The following is a 23,504-nucleotide window of genomic DNA, read 5'->3' as shown; positions in this document are numbered from 1 at the left end:
GCCTTTGTGTCCATTTGTAATATAATATCTGTCTCGGGTACACTACATCTAAAGCTACGTACACATGCTGGATCAAATGACAGCAACCCCCAAGCCCACTGCTTACCTAGTTACCATGCCCGCTGGGAGCCACTCCCCTCTTTCTTCCTTCAAGTGGCTCGCTCCCGTTTTCACTCGAATCGTGTGTGTATCTCTGAGCCGCTCATGTTAGGCTCAGGCTGGTTACAACAGACACACTGGCTCCATCCAACGTGTTTTGTCCTCACTTCTGGACTCGTCAGAATGTTTTTGCAGTTTTAAGATTGAATTAAAGAATGTGAAGAAGTTTTCAGTCTATAATCATTGATGATGAGTGGCATTCATATATCCCAAAGTGTTTGGCCCACCTGGTATCTGAGGTAGTTTAGATCTATGAGCTCCTGGGAATTGAGCGGTAGAGCACGGAGTGAGAGCACTGTGTGAATCACTGACACCTGGTGGAGCGTCTGTGCTGAAATCTTTGAAGTGGTATTAGGCTTGGTTGAGTGATCATCATTGAATGACTTTGACAGTGGGATCACACCCCCTCAGTGTTGCATGCAGGGTTTGATTTACCATAAGGCGCTGCAGGCACGTGCCTACAGGCGCCTGATGATGGAAAGGCGGCTCCCTCCCCTCCCTGAGTGCCTTTATCCCTTTGCAGAGTCTGGATGAGATTGTAAATGAGCGGTTACTCACCCAGCTCTTGGCAATCCATTGACGAGATCTCCCTTAAGTCAGGGGCAACACTAGCTAATTCATATTGAAGGTTCTTCTCTCTACCTAATACTTAGGGGCACCTGTAGCTACCTATGACAGGCTAGGGAAGTAAGGGTTAGGTGACGGCTGGGCCAGGCAGCACACTTGTGGTGCTGTACGGTGGGGGTTTGTAAGTTCATAGAGGGCTAAGTCTAAGGTGCCAGAACATCTGTGTCTATAGGCTCCTGTGAGGTAAATCCGGGCCTGGTTGCATGGGACAGGTCATGGCACAGATTATGGCACCAATGACAGTAGATTATAAGGAAAGCCGTTTGTTGTATTACATACAGACAACAACCAACAACTTCAGTCTGAAACGTTCGGGTTCGTAAGATCCTCATCTCTGTAGACTTTTGGCATTACTTAACTTTAGCTGCACGACTGTTGTGAAACATTGGTGACATTGTTTGTCTCAAACAACTTGCAAGTGTGTACCCTCAGGCCTTATTTCTTGCCTGAAAAATTTTCTGTATTCTCTATCTTCTGTGCTTCTGTGAAGTCCTTTGAACTTCTTGAGAAAATTAAGGTAACCATAAATAAGATACCATCTGAAACAGAAAATGTTAGTCTTCTTAGCTGCATTAGTGTCTGAATATCACCAGAAACAAGCATGCAGCTAACCCTGTCAGATCGGACAATAATGTCAAAAACACCTGATATGCTGCATGCTTGTTCAGGATATGTGACCAAAAGTATTAGAGACAAATGATCAACATGATAGTTGGCAAATGGTATTGCTTAAACGAGAAGGATATAGAGACTGACATATTTGTTTCCATTTAAACAATACCAGTTGCCCGGCTGTCCTGCTGATCTTCTGCCTCTAAATACTTTTAGCCATAGACCCTGAACAAGCATGCAGCAGATCGGGTGTTCTGACACTATTGTTAGATCTGACAAGATTATCTGCATGCTTGTTTCTGATGTGATTCAGACATTACTGCAGCCAAATAGATCAGCTGGGCTGCCAGACAACTAGTATTGTTTAAAAGAAAATATGGCAGCCTCCATATCCCTCTCGTTACAATTGTCCTTTAAAGTGATCCCGAGGTGAGAGTTATAAGGAGGCTGCCATATGTATTTCCTTTAAAGCAATACCAGTTACCTGGCTGTCTTGCTGATCCTCTGCACAAGCATATGTAGATCAGGTGTTTTTGACATTATCGCAGAATTGACAAGATTAGCTGCATGCTTGTTTCTGGTGTACTTCAGACACTACTGCAGCCAAATAGACAAGCAGGGCTGCCAGACAACTGGTATTGTATGAAAGGAAACAAATGTGGCAGCCTCCATATCACTCTCGCTTCAGTTGTCCCTTAAGACTATCTTTTTTTGAATCCATATGGTATTTGTAAAAAAATACAGTCAGAAAACTCGTAATGAATTTCAAAATATCTTTTCTTACCCACAAATATTTATCAGAAAAAAATGTGGAAAGCAGGGGAATTCTTTTTCATCTGCAGGAAGTAGAGTAAAAGTATTAGCAGACATGGCCAAAGCTGTAAACCACAGTATGTACAGTGAAAGCACAGCTTATTATTGTTATTATTGCACATTTACATAGTCTCAACAGATTTTCTACAGCATGTTTATGAACATTGCGCAACTCACATCGCTAGCATTCCACTTACAGTAATGCTGGCCATACAATACTTGATTTTACTGTCGATATACTGCAGATTCGATCACTGTGATAGAATCTGCTTTGAAAATCTGTAACGCAAACTTTGTCCGATCGATCAATGTCCACCCGAAATCGATTGATTCGGACGGTCAAACCAGATGGAAATTTTTTTCTCGATCGACAGCGGGTTTGGAGCGTGTCACTAGTGGCGTTCGATTCAGCGAGCACCGAGGCAGAATAGCGGCTGTACTCTCACCTGTTCGGTGTGTCCCTCGCTGCTGCTCCAGTCTCCTCCCTTCTCCCGCTGGCAGCCTCTGAAGATCACCAACCCCGACGTGTCGACGTCTTCTGTGCAGGCACAGGACACTCCCGATGACGTGGTGCAAGCCCGCGCATGCACAGAAGACACTGAACCATCGGGGCATCGGCGATCTTTAACCACTTAAGTACCAGCGGTTTCTGCCCACTTAAGGACCAGAGACTGCTGGTACAGGAACGGCGGAATCCTGACGAAATACCGACGAATTGCCACACATACCTGTCCCAACCGCTGTCACCGCTGCACGTCGGGATCCTGGGCCTTCCACTCTGTCGTCTCTATGACGGCAGAGTCATGTGAGCCGGTCCGGAGCCACTTTCATTGGCTCCTGATCCTGTCTTTCAATGATAGCCAATGGGAGCGGCTTACATTGAAAGACAGGGCCGGGAGCCAATGAAATAGGCTCATGACCGGCTCACATGGCTCTGCCGTCTAAGAGACAGGCAGAGCCAGTGAGATGCGGCGACAGACGGCGGGGATTAAGCGTCGAGATCGGTGGAAACAGCAGATGCGCGAAGCGGTGGTTAATTGAAATCTAAGCCCTGCCAGCCAGGAGCCCACCAAAACAGGACATAGATTTCAATTAGCTAGGTCCTTAAGTAGTTAAAGGCGGAGAAGACCAGAGCTGCGGCAAGGGACACACGTGACTTGTTGTTGGGGCTAGAAAAAGCTCTAGGTAAGTAAACATAGTTTATTTCTCTTGCCTTGCTTGCCCTTTAAAGAGAACCAGAGATGAAGCAACCTCATGTATTTTACCTTATAAATCAGTGGGAACATGACAGTAAACACCTAATCTGCTCTTTGTTACATTGTTCTCTGTTTAATTTGCCTGTTATCACCTCTAAGATAAGAATCCCGACTAAGCAGTCGGTCTGGCTTTGCTACAGAATAATTATAGCTGAGACTGTGTTCTTTGCTGTCTTCAAGTCCAAGCCTGCCCCCTGCTGGCTTTGCTCAGGAATCATTATAGCTGAGTCATTATAGCAAAGCCAGACTCAATGCTCAGTCCGGGATTCTTATCTCAGCTAGATAACAGACACTTTTAGCAGTGAGGATGGAACAGAGAGCATGGTAAATGTTTTCTCTAATGTTCCCACTGATTTCTATGGTAAAATACACAAGGGTGCTTCGTCTCTGGTTCACTTTAAGCTGTATATGACTACAGTTATAATTTAAATGGAAACTGTAGCCCTGGTATTCATCATCTCTCATGATCCATGTATACCATTCAAGAGACTGCCTGAAGACAATGCATGGCTGTCCAGGCAGTCACAGATGTCTCTGGGTAGGTTTAGTCTGATCACCTTGAAATAAGTTGGTTGCCCCCGAAGCAGAACAGGAGTCAGACAGCTACAAGAAGTGCTCTGGTCACGTCAGACAGACATATTTGTGCAAACATGGAATGTATGCCGTCACCTTGCCCGTATTTTAATTACCTGGCTCTCACAAGTGGGGAAAAACTTCTAATAAAGGATGTAGGGTTTAAAGTAGAAAAATAAAGGGCATGTGGAAGTTAATTTGCTATAATGTAACCAACTCCGCACCTAATACCTTCTCAATGGCATCATTCATAAATTATGCTTTAACTAGTGAAAGTCCTTAATAAAAATTAGATTTATGTGCAGTATTTTTCCAGTGTAGAACTAAGAAGCTCACATGTCTTGAAATCTTGCTGTATAAAGGAAAGGAAGCCTTTGGAAACTAAAGACATAAAGAGGACTACCGGTAGTTCAAGAAGCAAAAAGTTCAGATAAAGTGCAAGCCTTTGGTTTCCACTTGTACCTCAGGTCTAAAGTGACTAGACTGCTCTGTCAAACAAAGAGTAGCATTAGGCCAGTCTGCATCTATGCAATCAACTGGAAAAAGAGCGCTTTGAACCCCTTACAATCATGGGATGTTATTTAGGTCACTTTTCTCATGTTTTAAGGCCATTTCAGCATGAGCCAATTTTGATTGTATGTGCGGGGGAGACTGCACTTAGCAGAATAGCCATCAGGTTAGATCAAATAGACCCAGAATAAAATGTTAGCAGCAGGTACCTAAGTTGAATTATCAGAAATCATTGAGAGAGAAGCTTCGTTTGGAAGAGAGTACTATGTCATTAACAGAACATTTATGGCTTAAATGAGACATAAACAAGGAAATGAAAACGTCTGTTTTCTGATCTCTCTGTATTTTATGCTCTAACCCAGCAATAGGCATACTACGGCCCGCGCGGGCCAGAGATGGAGTCCTCCCTTCCTGCAGAGTCGTGAGAGAAGGTAACCAAGGGTTAACACCCATTTGCCTCCATGGGTCTCCATGGCTACAGGGGGACACGTGAGACGCTGTCAGGACATGCCAGTATATTACATGCTGCCACATCCTGATGGCATGTTCTAGAACAGCCATTGGAGAATCAAGGAGAGATAGAGTTATGGACCATACCATATTGTTCAAATTAGAGGAGGCTACTGTAGAAAATAAATAACTCAGGGACAGCTGAGGTAGTTCAGTTATACAGTAATGGGAGGAGAAAAATCTCCTAAGAAAGTGTATGGAGTAAAAAAAACTAAAGGGAGCACTAGAGTGAGATAGCTGGAAATGTCTAAGAAACTCTGAAAGAAGTGGAGATCTTGGCAGAGACCATAAAAGACTAAATATACTTATCCAAAGAATGGTATATGAGAAATGGAATAATAATAAGAAGATGATGTGGATAAGTGACTATTTCTATTTTCAGGACTAGGGAAGATCAGGTCTGAGGGGGATTGTGGGAATGAGTTAGTTTCACAGCTTAAAGTGAACCTCCGGACTAAAAATCTACTCAGCAGAACTGAAAAGGCTTGATGTTTCTTTAACAGTTTCACAGCATCAGAACTTTGTTTTTGTTACCAAAACATCATTTTTAGCTGCATTTTTAGCTAAGCTCCACCCATCAAAGTAAACTGCCTGGGCTTTTTTCCCCTGATGCTGTGCAAAGCATGATGGGATTTCCTATGTTGTTATTCACGTTGCCTAGCAACTGGGAGGGGTGATCAGCACACAGGACAGTTGGAACTGTGTCTCATGCTCCCTGTCACCTCCTTTCAACCAAAAAGATGGCTGCCCTCATGAAATCAAACATTTGCCTGTTCCATTAAAACAGGGTGGGTAAGAGATTATATTCCCTATCTATTTTAATTAACATAACTAATGTAACTTAATGACAGTATGTTTGTTTAGGCTGAAGTTCCTCTTTAAGCTACGATTCTTTAAGTTTATCAGTCATGGTTTTGAAGAATCTTAAGGTTCAGTGGTGCTCATTCGGATTCCGGATATGCGAACTACCCAGGTAATCCGAACTTTTTCCACTATCCGAACTTTGAATAGCAATTCGGATATTTATTAAAATCCAAATAGACTATCCGAGCAAACTTGGATTTCCTATCTGAAATCCGAAATCCGGGCAGATAGTTAGTTCAGGTATCCGAGCAGAAGCCAAAATCACCTTCAATGGCAAAAATCATTTTTGAAGGCAGTCAGGCCAAAAGAGAGAGAGAGAGAGAGAGGGAGAGAGAGACCTTCGACAGGATTTTTAGCCATTTTCAGGTTACTTCCGGTGTTCTATCCAGATATCCGAATCCGGACGGATACTGGGGTCGGATATCCGACCCGGATTCGAATTGGAAAATTTTTAATCCAGATATCCGACCCGGATCGGATAGAGGGGTATCCAGATCCGAATTAGTTACAGATAGTGAAAAATGGTATCCGAGCAGCACTGATAAGGTTAGGTTCGTTCTACTGATATTTAGTTTATTGTTAGGCATTGTTTAAAAGGCTGCAATTTGAGTAAGGAACAGGCTAATGCTCAGGGTTAGCTGTTGGAGGGAGTAGAGGGTTAGAGAAGGAAATAAAGTAAATCTGAAATTTTTGTTTTAAAATAAAATAAGGTCTGCACAATGTAAGAATCGGTGAGGTTCTTTCTATGTCTAAAGCTCATTCACTTTAACTAAACATTGTTTCAGTAGAAGACTAGAAGCAGAACTCTCCCTGAACGTTTAGCTGAGATGGTACACTAGGCCTTATTTATACTTTCCTGGGGCTTCCTCCAGCTACATGAGGACCAGGCCTCCCTCGCCATCCTCTTTGGCTCCTCCGTTCTGGTACTACAACTCCCAGTAATACGGTCAGTCACCACAAGTCGTGGGCTTCTGCGCATGCATGGCTCTGCTGTTTGTGTCACTGCTGCACTCTCGTCCGTGGGAGCATTACAAGGGGTGCACGCATGGCCGAGCCAAGCATGTGCAGAAGGACGTGGCCGGCCGGAATACCACAAGAACGGAGGGGCTGAAGAGGATGGTGAGGGAGACCACAGTCCTCATGGGGCTGGAGGAAGCCCCAGGTAAGTATAAAGACGGTATATCTACTTCTCAGGTTCTCTTTAAGACAAATTGTAAGAGACCATAGTTCTGATGATTACAATGAACATTTTGCTTTGAAGGAAAGGTCAAATGCGCCATTATCTAATCCATGTGCAGACTGGCTGGCTCGGCCTGGGATTGGAAAGTATAAACACTTGCCTGTCTTCCAAAACATGAAATTCTGGGTATTGAAAGTACAGGGCAGAGGAAGTTCTCAGTACGGTCAGGGCTTCCACATCTGCGCATTAACTAGACTATCAATCTCAGAATTATAGAAGCCAACAGCAAGCTCCCAATATGCAAAGACAAAATGAACTTTCGCACACTCATGCAAATCCTCATGTGAATCCATCCACAAAAATCATGCAGCAATCAATGCTGTCCCTACAGCTAAGTTAAAAGCTGGGATCTTCGTTACAAGAATAAAGTCTCTTGCGTAGTCACATACACCGCGTAGAGGTAGCCCTCTACTCTACATAAGTGTGCAGAAGTACCATTTGACTGCTGTTTTGCTTGCCACACCCCTTCCAGCACCTCCCTATTAAATCTGCAAGTGTATAAATGTCCTAGCTTGAGGTGAGCAGCCTGGATTTTGTGTTTTTATAAGCTCTTAATATGGTTGACACCTGGAACCCACCCATATTCCACCTCCATGGGGTTTGGGCTGGAAGCAGGACATTTGGGCGCATGAGGCAGGTGGACAAAAAGGGCGCCGCCATTCACTCCCATAATAAATATCGTTTAATGGGCACCCAACAGGAAAAAAGGGCGCCGGAGAAAAATAACGTTTTAAAAGCGGCGCCCGGAGACTTTTAATGTTTTATAACTGCTTCTCATGATTACACGTTATTTAATGATTTATAATTTTTTACACATTATTTTTAAACGAAAAACAGTATAATATTTTTTAAAACATTATTTTTAAACGAAAAATTGTAAAATTTTTCTTTTTTAAAACATTATTTTTAAACGAAAAATAGCACAATATTTTTTAAAACGTAATTAATGCTTATCACAGGGGGTCTTAGGTTTAGGCACCACCAGGAGGGTCTTAGGTTTAGGCACCACCAGGGGGGTCTTAGGTTTAGGCACCACCAGGAGGGTCTTAGGTTTAGGCACCACCAGGGGGTCTTAGGTTTAGGCACCACCAGGGGGGTCTTAGGTTTAGGCACCACCAGGGTGGTCTTAGGTTTAGGCACCACCAGGGGGGTCTTAGGTTTAGGCACCACCAGGGGGGTCTTAGGTTTAGGCACCACCAGGGGGGTCTTAGGTTTAGGCACCACCAGGGGGGTCTTAGGTTTAGGCACCACCAGGGGGGGTCTAGGGGTTAGGGATAGGTACAGGGAGGGTTCTGTGTGAGAGTAGGGTTAGGTATAGCTTTAGTAACATTCTTATTAATGTTTTATAAAACGTTATTATAAATTTCACTTTTTAAACAGGGAAGATTAACGTTTTTACAATTGCCGATTTCATACACATTATTTAATGATTTATAATTTTATAAAACATTATTTTTAAACGAAATATAGCACAATTTTTTTTAAACGTTATTCATCCTTATCGTTTAAAACCGTGCGCCCTTTTTTCCCGGCGCCCTTTTTTAACATACGCGTTTGGGCTAGTTAACACTTGTTAATCTAGAGAGTTTTCCATATATAAGATTTCTTTTAGTCCCCTATATTCTCCTTGTGATAAACCCTTATATAAGAGATATTTTGCATATTCAGTGGTGGTGCATTATGGGTAACCACAGATGATCACTTAAAGCTGAATTTTTGCAAGTTCCTTATGTTTTTAGAAGGCAAACCACACATACCATATATAAGAGATATCCATAATTTCGTAACTAGGGCAAATATTAATCTTAGCTTTGCTCCATCTCCATCTTGTTTTACGTACGTGTTGCTTACTGTGTTTCCATTACTTAGTTGCTACTTTGAACAAATGCTTCTGTAACAAAGTTTGCACCGTGTATCACTGTTTTAACAATAACAGTCTTAACTGCTCTGGCCATTTCAAGGTCTGTGCATGGATTAGCCCGGACAGCTTTAAAGAGAATCTGTATTGTTAAAATCGCACAAAAGTAAACATACCAGTGCATTAGGGGACATCTCCTATTACCCTCTGTCACAATTTTGCTGCTCCCCGCCGCATTAAAAGTGGTTAAAAACAGTTTTAAAAAGTTTGTTTATAAACAAACAAAATGGCCACCAAAACAGGAAGTAGGTTGATGTACAGTATGTCCACACATAGAAAATACATCCATACACAAGCAGGCTGTGTACAGCCTTCCTTTTTAATCTCAAGAGATCATTTGTGTGTTTCTTTCCCCCTGCAGCTATCTTCCACTGAAGTGTCAGGCTGTTTCTTCCTGCAGAGTGCAGACAGCTCTGCCTGTATGTAATTCCTTAGTATGTGAAAGCCCAGTCAGCTCAGAGGAGGATTTATCCAGCTTGTAAAAGATAATAGAGCAGAGATAAGCTGCACTAATCTAAATAACACACAGGCAGTGTGCAGAGAGGGCCCTGGAGGGGGGAGATGCATCACAGAACCACAACACTGAAGAACTTGGCAGCCTTCCAGACACAGGCTGACAAGTCTGACAAGAGAGAGATAAGTTGATTTATTACAGAGATGGTGATAGTAGAATGTGCTGCAGTAAGCCAGAGCACATTTGAATAGATTTTGGAAATTGTAGGATGGAAGAAAACCGGATGAAATTTTTGTTACGGAGTCTCTTTAAAGCTGGGAGCTGTTCTTTTGTATAATTATGTATAAATTATTTAGTCAGTGTTTGCCCATTGTAAAATCTTTTAAATCCCTGATTTACATTCTGACATTTATCACATAGTGACATTTTTACTGTTGGCAGGTGATGTAGCATCTCCATGCTTTTTTGGCAGTTGGAAACAGCTGTAAACAGCTATTTCCCACAATGCAACAAGGTTCACAGACAGGAAACTGCCAGGAGTACCACAGTCCTCAGAGTTTCTTTTGGGAGGGGTTTCACCACAATATCAGTCATACAGCGCCACCTGATGGTCTGTTTGTGAAAAGGAATAGATTTCTCATGTAAAAGGGGGTGTCAGCTACTGATTGGGACAAAGTTCAATTCTTGGTCGGAGTTTCTCTTTAATGATGAACAAACAAGGGTTAATTCCATCTTATGAGTACTCAATGCTCCCCTTTTCTTGGAAAAGACTGTCCTCCTCTTTGCTCATCTGTGAGCACATTGTTGTCATGACTAAAATTCTAAAATAAAACTCAATTCTTTTTAATAGCCACTATTGGCGTGTTCTGTTCTGTCAAAAATCTAATATGTTGTCATGACTTCTGGAGGACTCAGAAAGCAGAATTTGCAGTAGAGGATCTGCCAAGTGTATCGCCGCGACATGAACTTGTGTTCCATTGCACAGTGAGGGTTCCCAGGAGCCGCCAGTTCCTACTATTTTATATTTCTGGCCTCTACCAACTCACACATGTTTAATAACTGCTTAATGGAAGATGTAGTGACATCATTTCTAAGGCGTGTTTCATAAGCTGATTATAGACTTTTCTTTGAAAACTCGCCATGGTGATATTTGTGTGGTTTTTATTTGTATTGTTTCATGTTTTCCAAAAGAAAATGAAAAAAGAAAAAACAGGGACAGTACTAAACAGTTAAATTTCACTTTCAGATCTGCGTGGGGTTAGCCCTGTTTTCAGATTTACTTAGCTACAATATAATAAACAATGCTCCTATGGGTATGTAGGATTATTTAACAGTGTAAATGTAGTTATTGAGGGAAATCGAATGTCTTCAATAGAGTTGGGCCGAACGGTTCGCCTGCGAACGGTTCCATGCGAACTTCAGTGGTTCGCGTTCGCGTCCCGCAGGCGAACTTTTGCGGAAGTTCGGTTCACCCCATAATGCACCATGAGGGTCAACTTTGACCCTCTACATCACAGTCAGCAGGCCCAGTGTAGCCAATTAGGCTACACTAGCCCCTGGAGCCACTCCCCCTCTAATAAAAGGCAGGCAGCGGCAGCCATTAAGCTCACTCGTGTGCCTGCGCTAGTGAGAGTAGGGCGAGCTGCTGCAGACTGTCTCTCATAGGGAAAGATTAGTTAGGCTTAGCTTGTTCCTGGCTGCATACCTGTTCTGTTCAGTGAGCCCACCATACCGGTTCTGTTCAGTGAACCCACTGGATACCTGCATACCTGTTCAGTGAACCTGCCACTGCATACCTGTTCTGTGAACCCACCACTGCATACCTGTACTGTGAACCCACCACTGCATACCTGTTCAGTGAACCCACCACTGCATACCTGTTCAGTGAACCCACCACTGCATACCTGTTCAGTGAACCTGCCACTGCATACCTGTTCTGTGAACCCACCACTGCATACCTGTTCAGTGAACCCACCACTGCATACCTGTTCAGTGAACCTACCACTGCATACCTGTTCAGTGAACCCACCACTGCATACCTGTTCAGTGAACCTGCCACTGCATACCTGTTCTGTTCAGTGAACCCGCCACTGTATACCTGTTCAGTGAACCTGCCACTGCATACCTGTTCAGTGAACCCACCACTGCATACCTGTTCAGTGAACCCACCACTGCATACCTGTTCAGTGAACCCACCACTGCATACCTGTTCAGTGAACCCACCACTGCATACCTGTTCTGTTCAGTGAACCTGCAGTGAACCCGCCACTGCATACCTGTTCTGTTCAGTGAACCCGCCACTGTATTCCTGTTCAGTGAACCCGCCACTGCATACCTGTTGTGTTCAGTGAACCCGCCACTGTATACCTGTTCTGTTCAGTGAACCTGCCACTGTATACCTGTTCTGTTCAGTGAACCCGCCACTGTATACCTGTTCTGTTCAGTGAACCTGCCACTGTATACCTGTTCTGTTCAGTGAACCCGCCACTGTATACCTGTTCTGTGAACCTGCCACTGCATACCTGTTCTGTGAACCCACCACTGCATACCTGTTCTGTTCAGTGAACCCGCCACTGCATACCTGTTCTGTTCAGTGAATCCGCCACTGTATACCTGTTCAGTGAACCTGCCACTGCATACCTGTTCAGTGAACCCACAGCTGCATACCTGTTCAGTGAACCCACCACTGCATACCTGTTCTGTTCAGTGAACCCGCCACTGCATACCTGTTGTGTTCAGTGAACCCGCCACTGTATACCTGTTCTGTTCAGTGAACCTGCCACTGTATTACTGTTCTGTTCAGTGAACCCGCCACTGTATACCTGTTCTGTTCAGTGAACCTGCCACTGTATACCTGTTCTGTTCAGTGAACCCGCCACTGTATACCTGTTCTGTGAACCTGCCACTGCATACCTGTTCTGTGAACCCACCACTGCATACCTGTTCTGTTCAGTGAACCCGCCACTGCATACCTGTTCTGTTCAGTGAATCCGCCACTGTATACCTGTTCAGTGAACCTGCCACTGCATACCTGTTCAGTGAACCCACAGCTGCATACCTGTTCAGTGAACCCACCACTGCATGCCTGTTCTGTTCAGTGAACCCGCCACTGTATACCTGTTCTGTGAATCTGCCACTGCATACCTGTTCTGTGAACCCACCACTGCATACCTGTTCTGTTCAGTGAACCCGCCACTGCATACCTGTTCTGTTCAGTGAACCCGCCACTGTATACCTGTTCAGTGAACCTGCCACTGCATACCTGTTCAGTGAACCTGCCACTGCATACCTGTTCAGTGAACCCACCACTGCATACCTGTTCAGTGAACCCACCACTGCATACCTGTTCAGTGAACCTGCCACTGCATACCTGTTCTGTTCAGTGAACCTGCCACTGTATACCTGTGCTGTTCAGTGAACCCGCCACTGCATACCTGTTCTGTTCAGTGAACCCGCCACTGTATTCCTGTTCAGTGAAACCACCACTGCATACCTGTTCTGTTCAGTGAACCCGCCACTGCATACCTGTTGTGTTCAGTGAACCCGCCACTGTATACCTGTTCTGTTCAGTGACACTCACTGTTCTGTCATTCAGCTACATCAGCCAGGCGACCATATCGGCTGTAAAGCCACCAAAACCTGCACTCTCGCCATGGTGCGCACCAGTCCAGCACGGCCGTCACTACACAAACAGCTGTTTGCGGTGCGTTACATGGTGAGTTTGGTGTGTCAGTGTGAAGCAGTACCTTAATTACACTACCTGATTGATGTATACACATGCAAGATGTTTTAAAGCACTTTAGGCCTGTCATTTAGCATTCAATGTGATTTCTGCCCTTAAAACGCTGCTTTGCGTCAAATCCAGATTTTTCCCGGGGACTTTTGGCATGTATCCCACTCCTCCACCTGGGGGTCCAGGTGTTAGACCCCTTGAAACATCTTTTCCATCACTTTTGTGGCCAGCATAATTTTTTTTTTTTTTCAAAGTTTGCATCCCCATTGAAGTCTATTGAGGTTCGCAAACTTTTCCGCGAACCGAACCTTACGCGGAAGTTCGCGAACCCGGTTCGCGAACCTAAAATCGGAGGTTCGGCCCCACTCTAGTCTTCAACTGTAGCTTTGAGCAATAAGCTCACTAATATTATAAATGCGAAAGTTTGGATGTTTGGATGTTTGTCACTCGATCACGCAACCATGGCTGATCGGATTTGAATGAAATTTGGCACACACATAGTACATTACCTGGAATAACGTATAGAATACTTTTTATCCCCATAACCAAAAAGTGGGCAGAGACAAATACAAATTTCATTGGGAAAATGTAAACTAGTAGGGTTCTCAAACTTTGCACAGTTGGTTACTGGGTGACAGGGATTAATATTCAGAAAAGTGGGTGGATCCTACAAAAGCCAATCAAAATTCACCTATTTATTTTCAAGGGGAATATTTAATGCCTGCCATTCTTGCACTGTTAATGGCACAGGCCTCAAACCTGGTACAGTTGGCCATTGTGTGACTGGGGGTTCAAATTCAGAAAAGGGGGTGGAGCCACTGCCAATCCGATTTGTTTCATTTCAATGCAAATTATTGATGCCAACGACCGCAAAGCTCACAAGCTAGGTAATTGAGTAATTGAGCAATTGTGTGTTAGGGTTAGAAAAAGTGGGCGGAGCCAACACTAGCCAAATTTATACCTGGGCAATGCTGGGTCATCAACTGGTGCTAAATACTTATTTAATTTAGCTCTGTTTTAAGGTACAACACTTTCACTCCTATTTATTAAAATGAAAGGGAACCTGAACTGAGTAAAAGTATTTAAAATAAACGCATGGGGCCATATGCAATTTACTTTTTCTACTAGGAGATAATTTTCTATCTTCAATTTAGAATAACTTTTCAGCACTTTGCAATGGAAAAAGTACCAAAAGTAGGTGAAAAAGTACTATCAAAATTATTTTGAGTATTTTTTTTCTCTATTTGGTGGTTGAAAAGGCATTTTATTGACAAGTTTGAAAATATCACCTAGAATAAAACTCTGGAAAAAAAGTGAATTGAATATGGGCCATGATGTACCTGCAAATAAATATTACATACTAACCTTACCTCTCAGAAGCTCACCATTTATTTCTTAAGGGGAACCATACACCTAACGATTTTCCCGCCGATATACAGCAGATTCCATCACTGTGATCGAATTTGCTGTGAAATCGTTGCACAAACGCTGACAGAACGATCGATTTCCGTCCAAAATCAATCGTTCCCATCGATTCTCGTTGATCCGTCCGCTCTGAAGATTTCGCTCGATTGCCGGCGGGCCGGGAGTGTGTCGATAGCGGCGTTCGAATGCCCGATGACCGACAAAAGCGGCAATACATTACCTGCTCCGCCGGCGCGTGTCCCCGCTCTCTCCGCGGTCACTCCTCCGTGCTCGCCTCCTCCAGCTTCACTGAACTTCCTGTCCCGGCAGGAAGTTTAAACAGTAGAGCGCCCTCTACTGTTTAAACTTCTCCGGCAGGTAGTCCAGTGAAGCTGGAGGAGCCGAGCACAGAGGAGAAGACAGTGGAGACCGGGGGAGTCGCGCCGGCCGGAGCAGGTAATGTATGCATGAGGGGGAGGGGGGGCGGCAGCAGCGACAGCAGCGACAGCTCCACAGATTGTGATCGGTTTCATACTGAAATCGATTCACAATCTGTTTGCAGTAAAGGCAGCCATACAATCCCTCTCTGATCAGGTTCGATCAGAGAGGGATCTATCTGTTGGTCGGATCTGATGGCAAATCGACCAGTGTATGGCTACCTTTACAATGATTCCTTCAAGACAAGATTTTGTCAAAACTGAAATATATCAGTTGCTGTCAGTTATATATCAGTTGCTGTCAGTTATAAGTGAAAGGATAACTGATGAGCAAGGTAATGTCCATGTTACCCTGTGGCTCAAGTGGGCAATATTACAGTTTATTGTCAGTGTGTTGACCAGGAAGCCGTTATGGGGTAATGGCCATTTTCAACATGGAGGATGGAGAATTCCATTGATCACAGTAGACAAACAGGACGTGGGAGAGGAGAAAGAGATTGATGAGTAGACTACACGGGAGGTAAGTATGATGTGTGATGAGAAGATTCAAAGACATAAAACATATGCCACAAGAACAATGTCTGAAAACAAGTTAGACATCCCAATTTGTTTCACAGAAACAGCGTCAGGAATCTTTGCAATTGTACGGCAAGAATTATGTCAGGAATATTTTCAGTAATGAAGACTCGTAAACTGGCTGCAAGTACAGCATCAAACACAGAAGCGTGTAGCCCACAGAATGCATCAAGCCAATGACTACTCACTGAAAAAATACAAAGGGATTTTTCTAACAACATCATTATTGTAAAGCAAAATTCTGGCCCATGAAGATAATACATATAATATGGAAACTGAAAAGCCCTTTCAGAATCAAGTGCAGCCTGCATATATGGTTCTTCCAGGGCCGGATTTACCATAAGGCAATGTAGGCACGTGCCTAGAGGCGCCTTATGATGAAAAGGCAGCTCACTCCCCTCCCCTAGCGCCTCCCTTCCTCCTTCCCTATTCAGAGTCCTAATGTGAGTTTAAATGAGAGGTTAGTCACCCCGCTCTCGGCAATTCACTGACAAGATCTCCCTTTAGTTTGGGGGGACCACTACCTACTTAAAGAGAATCTGTACTCTAAAATTCTTACACTAAAAAGCATACCATTCTATTCCTTATGTTCTCCTGGGCCCCTCTGTGCTGTTTCTGCCACTCCCTGCTGCAATCCTGGCTTGTAGTCAGTGTTTACAAACAAAAGACTGGCTTCTAACCAGAGTATCATATGCTGAGAACTAGCTTACTGTGTGACTCATGCAGAGCTTGGAGGGGGTGTGTAATGCTTCTGCCAATGACAAGCAGTGCTGCACATTCCACACATTCCAGCCTCAGCCCGACAGACACGACAGAGGAAAGGAGATAAGATTTATTACAGAGACAGTGCAAGTAGGAAAGGCTGCAGTAAGACAGACCACATTAGAACAGTAATAGGAACTTATAGGACAGAAGAAATAAGGCTCAAAATTTTGTTACAGAGTCTCTTTAATAATGAGCGTACCTCTGGCTACCTAATATTTGGGGGCACCCCACGGGCAAGGGAAGTAAGGAAAAAGTGACAGATGGGCCAGCCAGCACACTTGCTGTGCAGTTCGGTGGGGGTTTGTGGGTTCATAGAGGGCGGAATCTAAGGTGCCAGGACATTTGTGCCTATAGGCTCCTGTGAGGTAAATCCGGGCCTGGGTTCTTCATTAATGCATTTAGACAAAATTCTGGGTAGGTCCCAAAATAATTTTTTTGCTTTTCTTCTCCAGAGGGATACATGGTTCTTGCAGTGCATTCAGACAAAATTCTGGCAAGTTACATAATACATTTTTCAATGTATTTCACAACAGGAATGTAGTCATACCATGCATAATACTGGGATCTGCTAGGAATTCTTGGCTGATGAATACAATAACAACAACAAACGTAAAGTGTTTTTGTCCTTTCAGTTCAGTAATTAGAGGCGGAGTTGTTTGTGTCCCTTTAGGAAACATTTTGTAAAAGCTAAAATAAACAGATTATTTTCATCTGTATTTAAACACCTCCAGGGATGGTGCTTTCCTGATTGAGTGTGGTAAGCAGGGGCGTAGCAATAGGGGGTGCAGAGGTAGCGACCGTATCGGGGCCCTTGGGCCAGAGGGGCCCTCCCTCAACTACAGTATTAGCTCTCTATTGGTCCTGTGATCATAATATTCACGTCTATAGATAATTTGAATAGTGGTAATCATTAACAAACTGTTCCCCATCCCCTTCTTGCAGAGCAGGGACAAGGTCCTCCAGCACCCAAGGCTGAGACACCAAAGTGCGCCCCTCCATCCCTCCCACCCCAGTTGTCACACACTGATTGCTATTGGACTAAGAGGGCCACAGGGCCCACAACCTCCCCAACACCTTAATATCTAGTTATCTGGCTTGCAGTCACTGCTATGTATCCCCTTTTCTTATTTCTTTCTGCTTCATACACAATTAGGAATGACAGCTGAATGAATCGTGCGCCCCCTCCTACACTGCGCCCTGAGGCTGGAGCCTCTCCAGCCTATGCCTCGGCCCGGCCCTGCCTTCTTGTACCTCTAACACTGTAGTTGCCATTGGCAGGTTTTGGTGCGCTGTATCAATTGTTATGTATAGAGTGCTTGGGGGGCCCCATTATAAAACTTGCATCGGGGCCCACAGTCCCTTAGCTACGCCACTGGTGGTAAGGAGCTCAAAAGAGTAGGAGCAGCATGACAGAAGTCTTTGATTCCAAAGATTTTGAGGTGGACTCTGGGGAGGAGACCACATTTTTATATCCTGTTGATCTGAGGTTGATATGATGGGTATTGTGAGGTTGCAGCATCTCCTATAGATAGCCAGGACCTCAACTGTGTAAGGCAATGATTTATTGGCCAGTTTTGAAGGGGAATCTCTCTTTTATGGGTAACCAGTGGCACAAGCAAAGAATCAGTGTTAAGTGGCAATGGCAGGGTTGTTTTGTTAACAGCTTGGCAGGGGCACTCTATACTAACTGCTGGTGGTGCAGATGGTTATTTGTCTGTGTCTGTGTAGAGGGTATTGCAGTAGTTTAGATGTGATGTGATGAAAGCGGGAACTAGAAGAATTGGTAGATCTTTCAGGGGGTGGATTTGCTGCCATTAAACTTTATCCACCACTACAGTATATCTATGTCCTCTGTGACTTCATCTAAGCCACGAGGACATCTACAGTATCTTATCTACAGTAGCAATTTTTATTTTTAAACTGGAATTGGTAAAGCTGAGAAATAATGTTTTTTTTCTATATTTTATTCCTTTTTTTCCCATTAAAATGCATAGAAAACAAAATTGTTCAAGGGAAATAATTCCATATAATGAAAGTCTCGTTCATTGGGAGGTTGTAGTTTTAGTATTTCCTGTTTTATCAGGCACAGACTAACCAGCAAGCTCATGGTGACCCAGAACTCATTGGGGTGTGTAAGGGACTACAAGGGTCCTAAAAGCCCCCTTACTAAGATGTTAAGAAAAACAAAAGTTTGCTTTCCTAAAACAGAAAGAATTTGCAATAATTCAGGTTGGAGTGAGCTTGAGATGTCTCCCAGTGCAACACTGCTGAATATATGCAAATTAGCCATTGTACCCTTGGAAGCTAAACACACCTCCAGAACCGCTGAAATGCAATGATGTGTCAGCTTGTTAATTTGTACAGAGCCATAATAATCCAACATGCATACAGACTGTTTCGGATTGTTTGATCCTCATCAGTGCATGGCATGGATTAATTTGGCTCTATGGAGTAGGACTTGTAAACCGAGAGGTACAGACTAACCAGCAAGCTCATGGTGACCCAGAACTCATTGGAGTGTGTAAGGGACTACAATGGTCCTAAAAGCCCCCTTACTAAGATGTTAAGAAAAACATTGGAAAGCAAACGTTTGTTTTTCTTAACATCTTAGTAAGGGGGCTTTTAGTCCCCGCTCTCTCCACTGTCTCTTCTCCGCGCTGGGCTCCGGCTGGCTTCACTTACTTCCTGGACGTAAGGAAGGAAGTTTTAACAGTAGAGCGCCCTCTACTGTTTAAACTTCCCCCGGCAGAAAGTAAAGTAAAGCTGTAGCCCTGGAGCCCAGAGCAGAGAAGAGACAGCGGAGACCAGGGGACTCGCGCCAGCCGGATCACATAATGTATGCGGGGGGGGGCGGTAGCTCCACAGATTATGAATCGGTTTCATAGTGTAATCGATTCACAATCTGTTTGCAGTAAAGACAGCCATACAATCCCTTTCTGATTAGATTTGACCAGAGAGGGATCTATCTGTTGGTCGATCTGATGGCAAATCGACCAGTGTATGGCCACCTTTAGGACCCTCACATACCCAAACTGGGTGGTAACTCCTCCTTAAGCCCTATTAGTATTTGCAGTTCTTATGTAACCTGAAAATGGGCAGCACCGAGGCCTAGTGGTTAGCACTCTCGCCTTGTAGCGCTAGGTCCTCGGTTCAAATCCCAGCCAGGCCAACATCTAAAAGGATATCTGTGTGGGTTTCCTCTGGGCACTCCAGCTTCCTCCCACATCCCAAAATCATACAGATAAGTTAATTGGCTTCCCCTAAAATTGGCCCCATACAATACATACACAGACATACATGGCCGGATTTCAGGCAAGGCCACATAGGCCATGGCCTAGGGCACCAGGAAGCCAAGGGCGGGCTGCAGTCTGGCACACTCATGCAGTCAACCTGCCAACATGTGAACTGCAGCAGGTAGGCAAGTGTCTGGAACTCAGGGAGGGAAGGAGCAGCAAACATGGGCAGCTTATTGTCTGTGACCTGAGCTGTCACTCATCACGAGTCCAACTCCGCCCTCCACCATCTTCAACCTATCAGAGTGGAAAGTATTGATTTGGCCCATAAATGGAATAACAATTATTAATCATTCAGATCATTTCAGATATAATCGATCCACAAAACAGACAGATGAAACAATTGATAGTTGGTCATTTGTAGTCAATTGGCGCCATCAACACTGTTCAGTCCAATCAATCGGAAGGTTGATCAATTAGTAAAATTGCATCGTTAATAAGCATCTTTAAATACATTGATTACTGGGATCAATAAAAGTGTGTAAGTGTGGTAGGACGCTAGCTGTTTGTTAGCAGGCGGCTCGTGATAGTGGCCTTGGGCGGTAAAAAGTGCAAATCCGGCCCTGCAGACATATGACTATGGTAGGGATTAGATTGTGAACCCCTCTGAGGGACAGTTAGTGACAATACAATATATACTCTGTACAGCGCTGCAGAAAATGTTGGCGCTATATAAATACTAAATAATAATAATAATAGGTGCGTAACACTCTTTGACCTGCATATTCATTTGGTGTTTTAACATACTACACCATTGGCTCCTGGTTACTTGTTTCCCTTGTGTCTTTTCAGTCCACAGATTTGGTTTGGTCCATCCTTCTTAACCACTTCAGGACCGGCCGCCTAACCACCTTAAGGACCAGGCATTTTGCGGGGAAGGGGGGTGCGTGCGTTTGGGGGGGGTAGGGCGGCCGAATCCCGTCTGTGGCTCGCTGGGCAGTGTCCCCCTCATGGTGGCAAGTGTCCCCCCTTACGCCAGCAGCCATCACTTACCTTCCAGGCTCCAGCGATGAGCCGCAGTAGCCCCCTTCTTCTCCAGCCGGCATATCTGCTCCAAATGACGCTCAGGTCGGGTCGCGGCTCGATGACGTCATCAAGCCGGGACCCGGCGCTGACCTCAGACGGAGCAGAGATGCCGGCCAGAGCAGAGGGGGGGGGGCGCCGATCGTTGCTGGAACAGCAGGGAGGTGAGTGGATACTCTTCTTTTCCCCCCTGCCGCCGCCGCTGTCAAAGTGATCACTACGATCCGACGGCGATCGTAGTGATCACATGATCAGCAGCCATACGCGATGGCTTCTGATCACTGAGGGGAGATGTCAGCTGTCATATGACAGCTTAATCTCCCCTCTCGGGTGTGCACGATCGCGTCGGGACGGCTCTTTAGCGCAGACGTTGAATCAACGTCCAGTCAGAACGGTAGCACCATCTGCTGGACGTTGATTCAATGTCCGTGGTCCCCAAAAGGTTAAGAACTGCAGAAAAAGTTCTCAGAAGTAACCAAAATAATGTATCCTCTTTATTTATATGTTTTCCTCCATTAGCAAAGTAATAGGGACAAAGAGACAGAGGACAAGTAAGATGAAGGGACGGGAAGGGGGTTATGACTGAAACGACTTTAGCTAAATCATTTCAAGCCTGTTAATGTGAAACCATCTTGGCAGAAGTGCTTAAGGCCAAGCTCACAGCTGAGCAGCCAGCAGGTACCATAAAACCCTCTAATAAAAGACTAACCACATAAGAAGGCCGACTGACATGACACACAGCAACACGTGTGTGCTTCACATAAATCACATTGCTATACCCACAGTGGAGGGTTTCCTGGACACCTTATCAAGTTATGTTCCAAAGTGTTCCGCATGGATTAGAATGTGCGCAAACTGCTAACAAATATGTTTACTTTGAAAAAGCTTTGCGGGGGACATTATCGCCTGAAACCGAGAATCTGGAAGTTATCCTCAAAAATGAGTGGTTTTGTACGAAAGCTTTGTTCTGCTTCTGGGCTTCTGTCCAGCACTCATGGAAACGGAACCTTTGTTTCTGGCACAGCAAGACTGCCGCCCCAGTTAGGACCTGCAATGCTGGGGGTGGCTTAATAGCTTAGATGAGATTACGTTAAGAAATGTCATAACGATTACTTGTTCTGTTTCCTCCAGAGCAAGCAGCTGGGGTTTATCACCGAGAATCAAGGAACGGAAAATACCAGCTCACCTACCAGGAGGCCAGAGCTGTGTGTAACTATGAAGGCGGAAAACTTGCTACGTTTGAACAGCTGGAAGAGGCCAGGAAAATAGGTACAAGCCAATGTATAAAGCGAAGCATTCACATTCTTATCATCATTATTGAAAGTGTACCTGAGCCAAAGCTTAGGGGCAAAATCACATACTTATCTAAAAAAGGGAAGCCTCTGGATCCTATAAAGGCTTCCTACATCATCTTCTGGTCCCACATTTCTATTCACGGACCCTCCAAAGATTACCGACAAGGGCTTGTCTGTAATCTGGTTGGGGCTGCACTCCTCTTCAAGCACGAGTGCGGCCGTACTGCGGCTGTGTGAATACAGCCACGCCTACACAGTAAGCCAAAGCTTCTCACGCATGAAAGGGTCTGTGCTACAGCGCAGGCCCAACTGTACTGCAGCATGGCCATGCTCGTGCGAGAAGAAGAGTGTGGCCCAATCAGCTGGAGGGTCCCAGGCAGCAGCGGAGGACCCGAGAATCTCGTGAGTATCCTCATTAGGTTCCAGAAGCATCCCTCTCCTTAGGTAAGTGTGTGTTTCTGAACCTGAACTTTGGCTCGGGTTCTCTTTAGTTCCAGTTTAGATATTTCTTATAAATACATGTTGTTTTGTTAATGTGTAACACATATAACATTTTTTTAATTGTCCTGATTCCAAACTTCGTTTTTGTGTTTAAAAATTCAAGATACCTTTGCAGCTCTTCATTGGTGCCCATATGTTCTTCTGTCAGAAGTCCCAACACCACAAAGGTCGTTGCACAAATGCGATCAGCACTAGGACATTTTTTTTTTTAAGTTTATTTATTTTACATCAGTTCATCTATCTTCCACAAGAAGCAATACAAGACGTATGCAAAAAACAGATAACTACAAAGTGGAGTCATGTGCTGACCAAAAATAAGTTCCTTGGTCTGAAGGCTGCATACTCTAGGTTATAAATGTAAATAGCAGCTCTACACCTTGTGCTGAGAAGATAACTACCAGTACAGATGTAAAGAATAATCTATCTTGACAGTTTGGAGACAATAAAGATGAAAAATGGCTGGCACCATCAATGGTGCCGGTCATTTTTCATCTTTATTGGATACATCTGCAGTGCTGGCAGATAGGCTGAGGCACACAATCTGAAAGCAAAGAAGGGTGCTACATTACTCCTACGTATTTGACAGTTTGGAGACAGAATACAACATCAGCCAAGCACTTAAAGTAAGACTTAAGGAGTCATCAGTCAACAAAAAACTTCCCGTTCTACTTACCTTGGGCTTCCTTAAGCCCCTTACAGCTGACGTATACCAAGCTGACAGTTCGGCTTGCAGCCGCCGGCCCGGGGTCCCCAGCAGTGCAGAGGCCAACCTCCTCTAGTGCGCCTGCACGAGTGCTGCTGTCATTCAAGTCCACGTTGTTCATGGTGTACTGCGCAGGAGCAGTACACCGCAGACAATGGCTATCATTCATAAAAGTGTGTTCGGTAAAAAAATCTGGGCGGGAAAATACCGCATTCGGTATTTTAGACCTTTGTGTGCT

At 44.4% G+C, this 23,504-nt stretch overlaps 1 protein-coding gene across 1 annotated transcript in view; it reads left to right on the top strand.

Annotated features, from left to right (window-relative positions):
• Positions 1-23,504, top strand: part of TNFAIP6 (TNF alpha induced protein 6) — a 65,670-nt gene that overhangs the window by 17,778 nt on the left and 24,388 nt on the right. Inside the window, exon 2 of the mRNA XM_068247073.1 lies at positions 21,899-22,036. Within this exon, the coding sequence (XP_068103174.1) occupies positions 21,899-22,036 (138 nt within the window). The remainder of the gene's footprint in view (positions 1-21,898; positions 22,037-23,504) is intronic.

This window comes from Hyperolius riggenbachi, chromosome 7 (genome assembly GCF_040937935.1).
Source record: "Hyperolius riggenbachi isolate aHypRig1 chromosome 7, aHypRig1.pri, whole genome shotgun sequence".
Classification (NCBI taxonomy): Eukaryota; Metazoa; Chordata; class Amphibia; order Anura; family Hyperoliidae; genus Hyperolius; species Hyperolius riggenbachi.
This window is presented reverse-complemented; position numbering and strand designations above follow the sequence as displayed.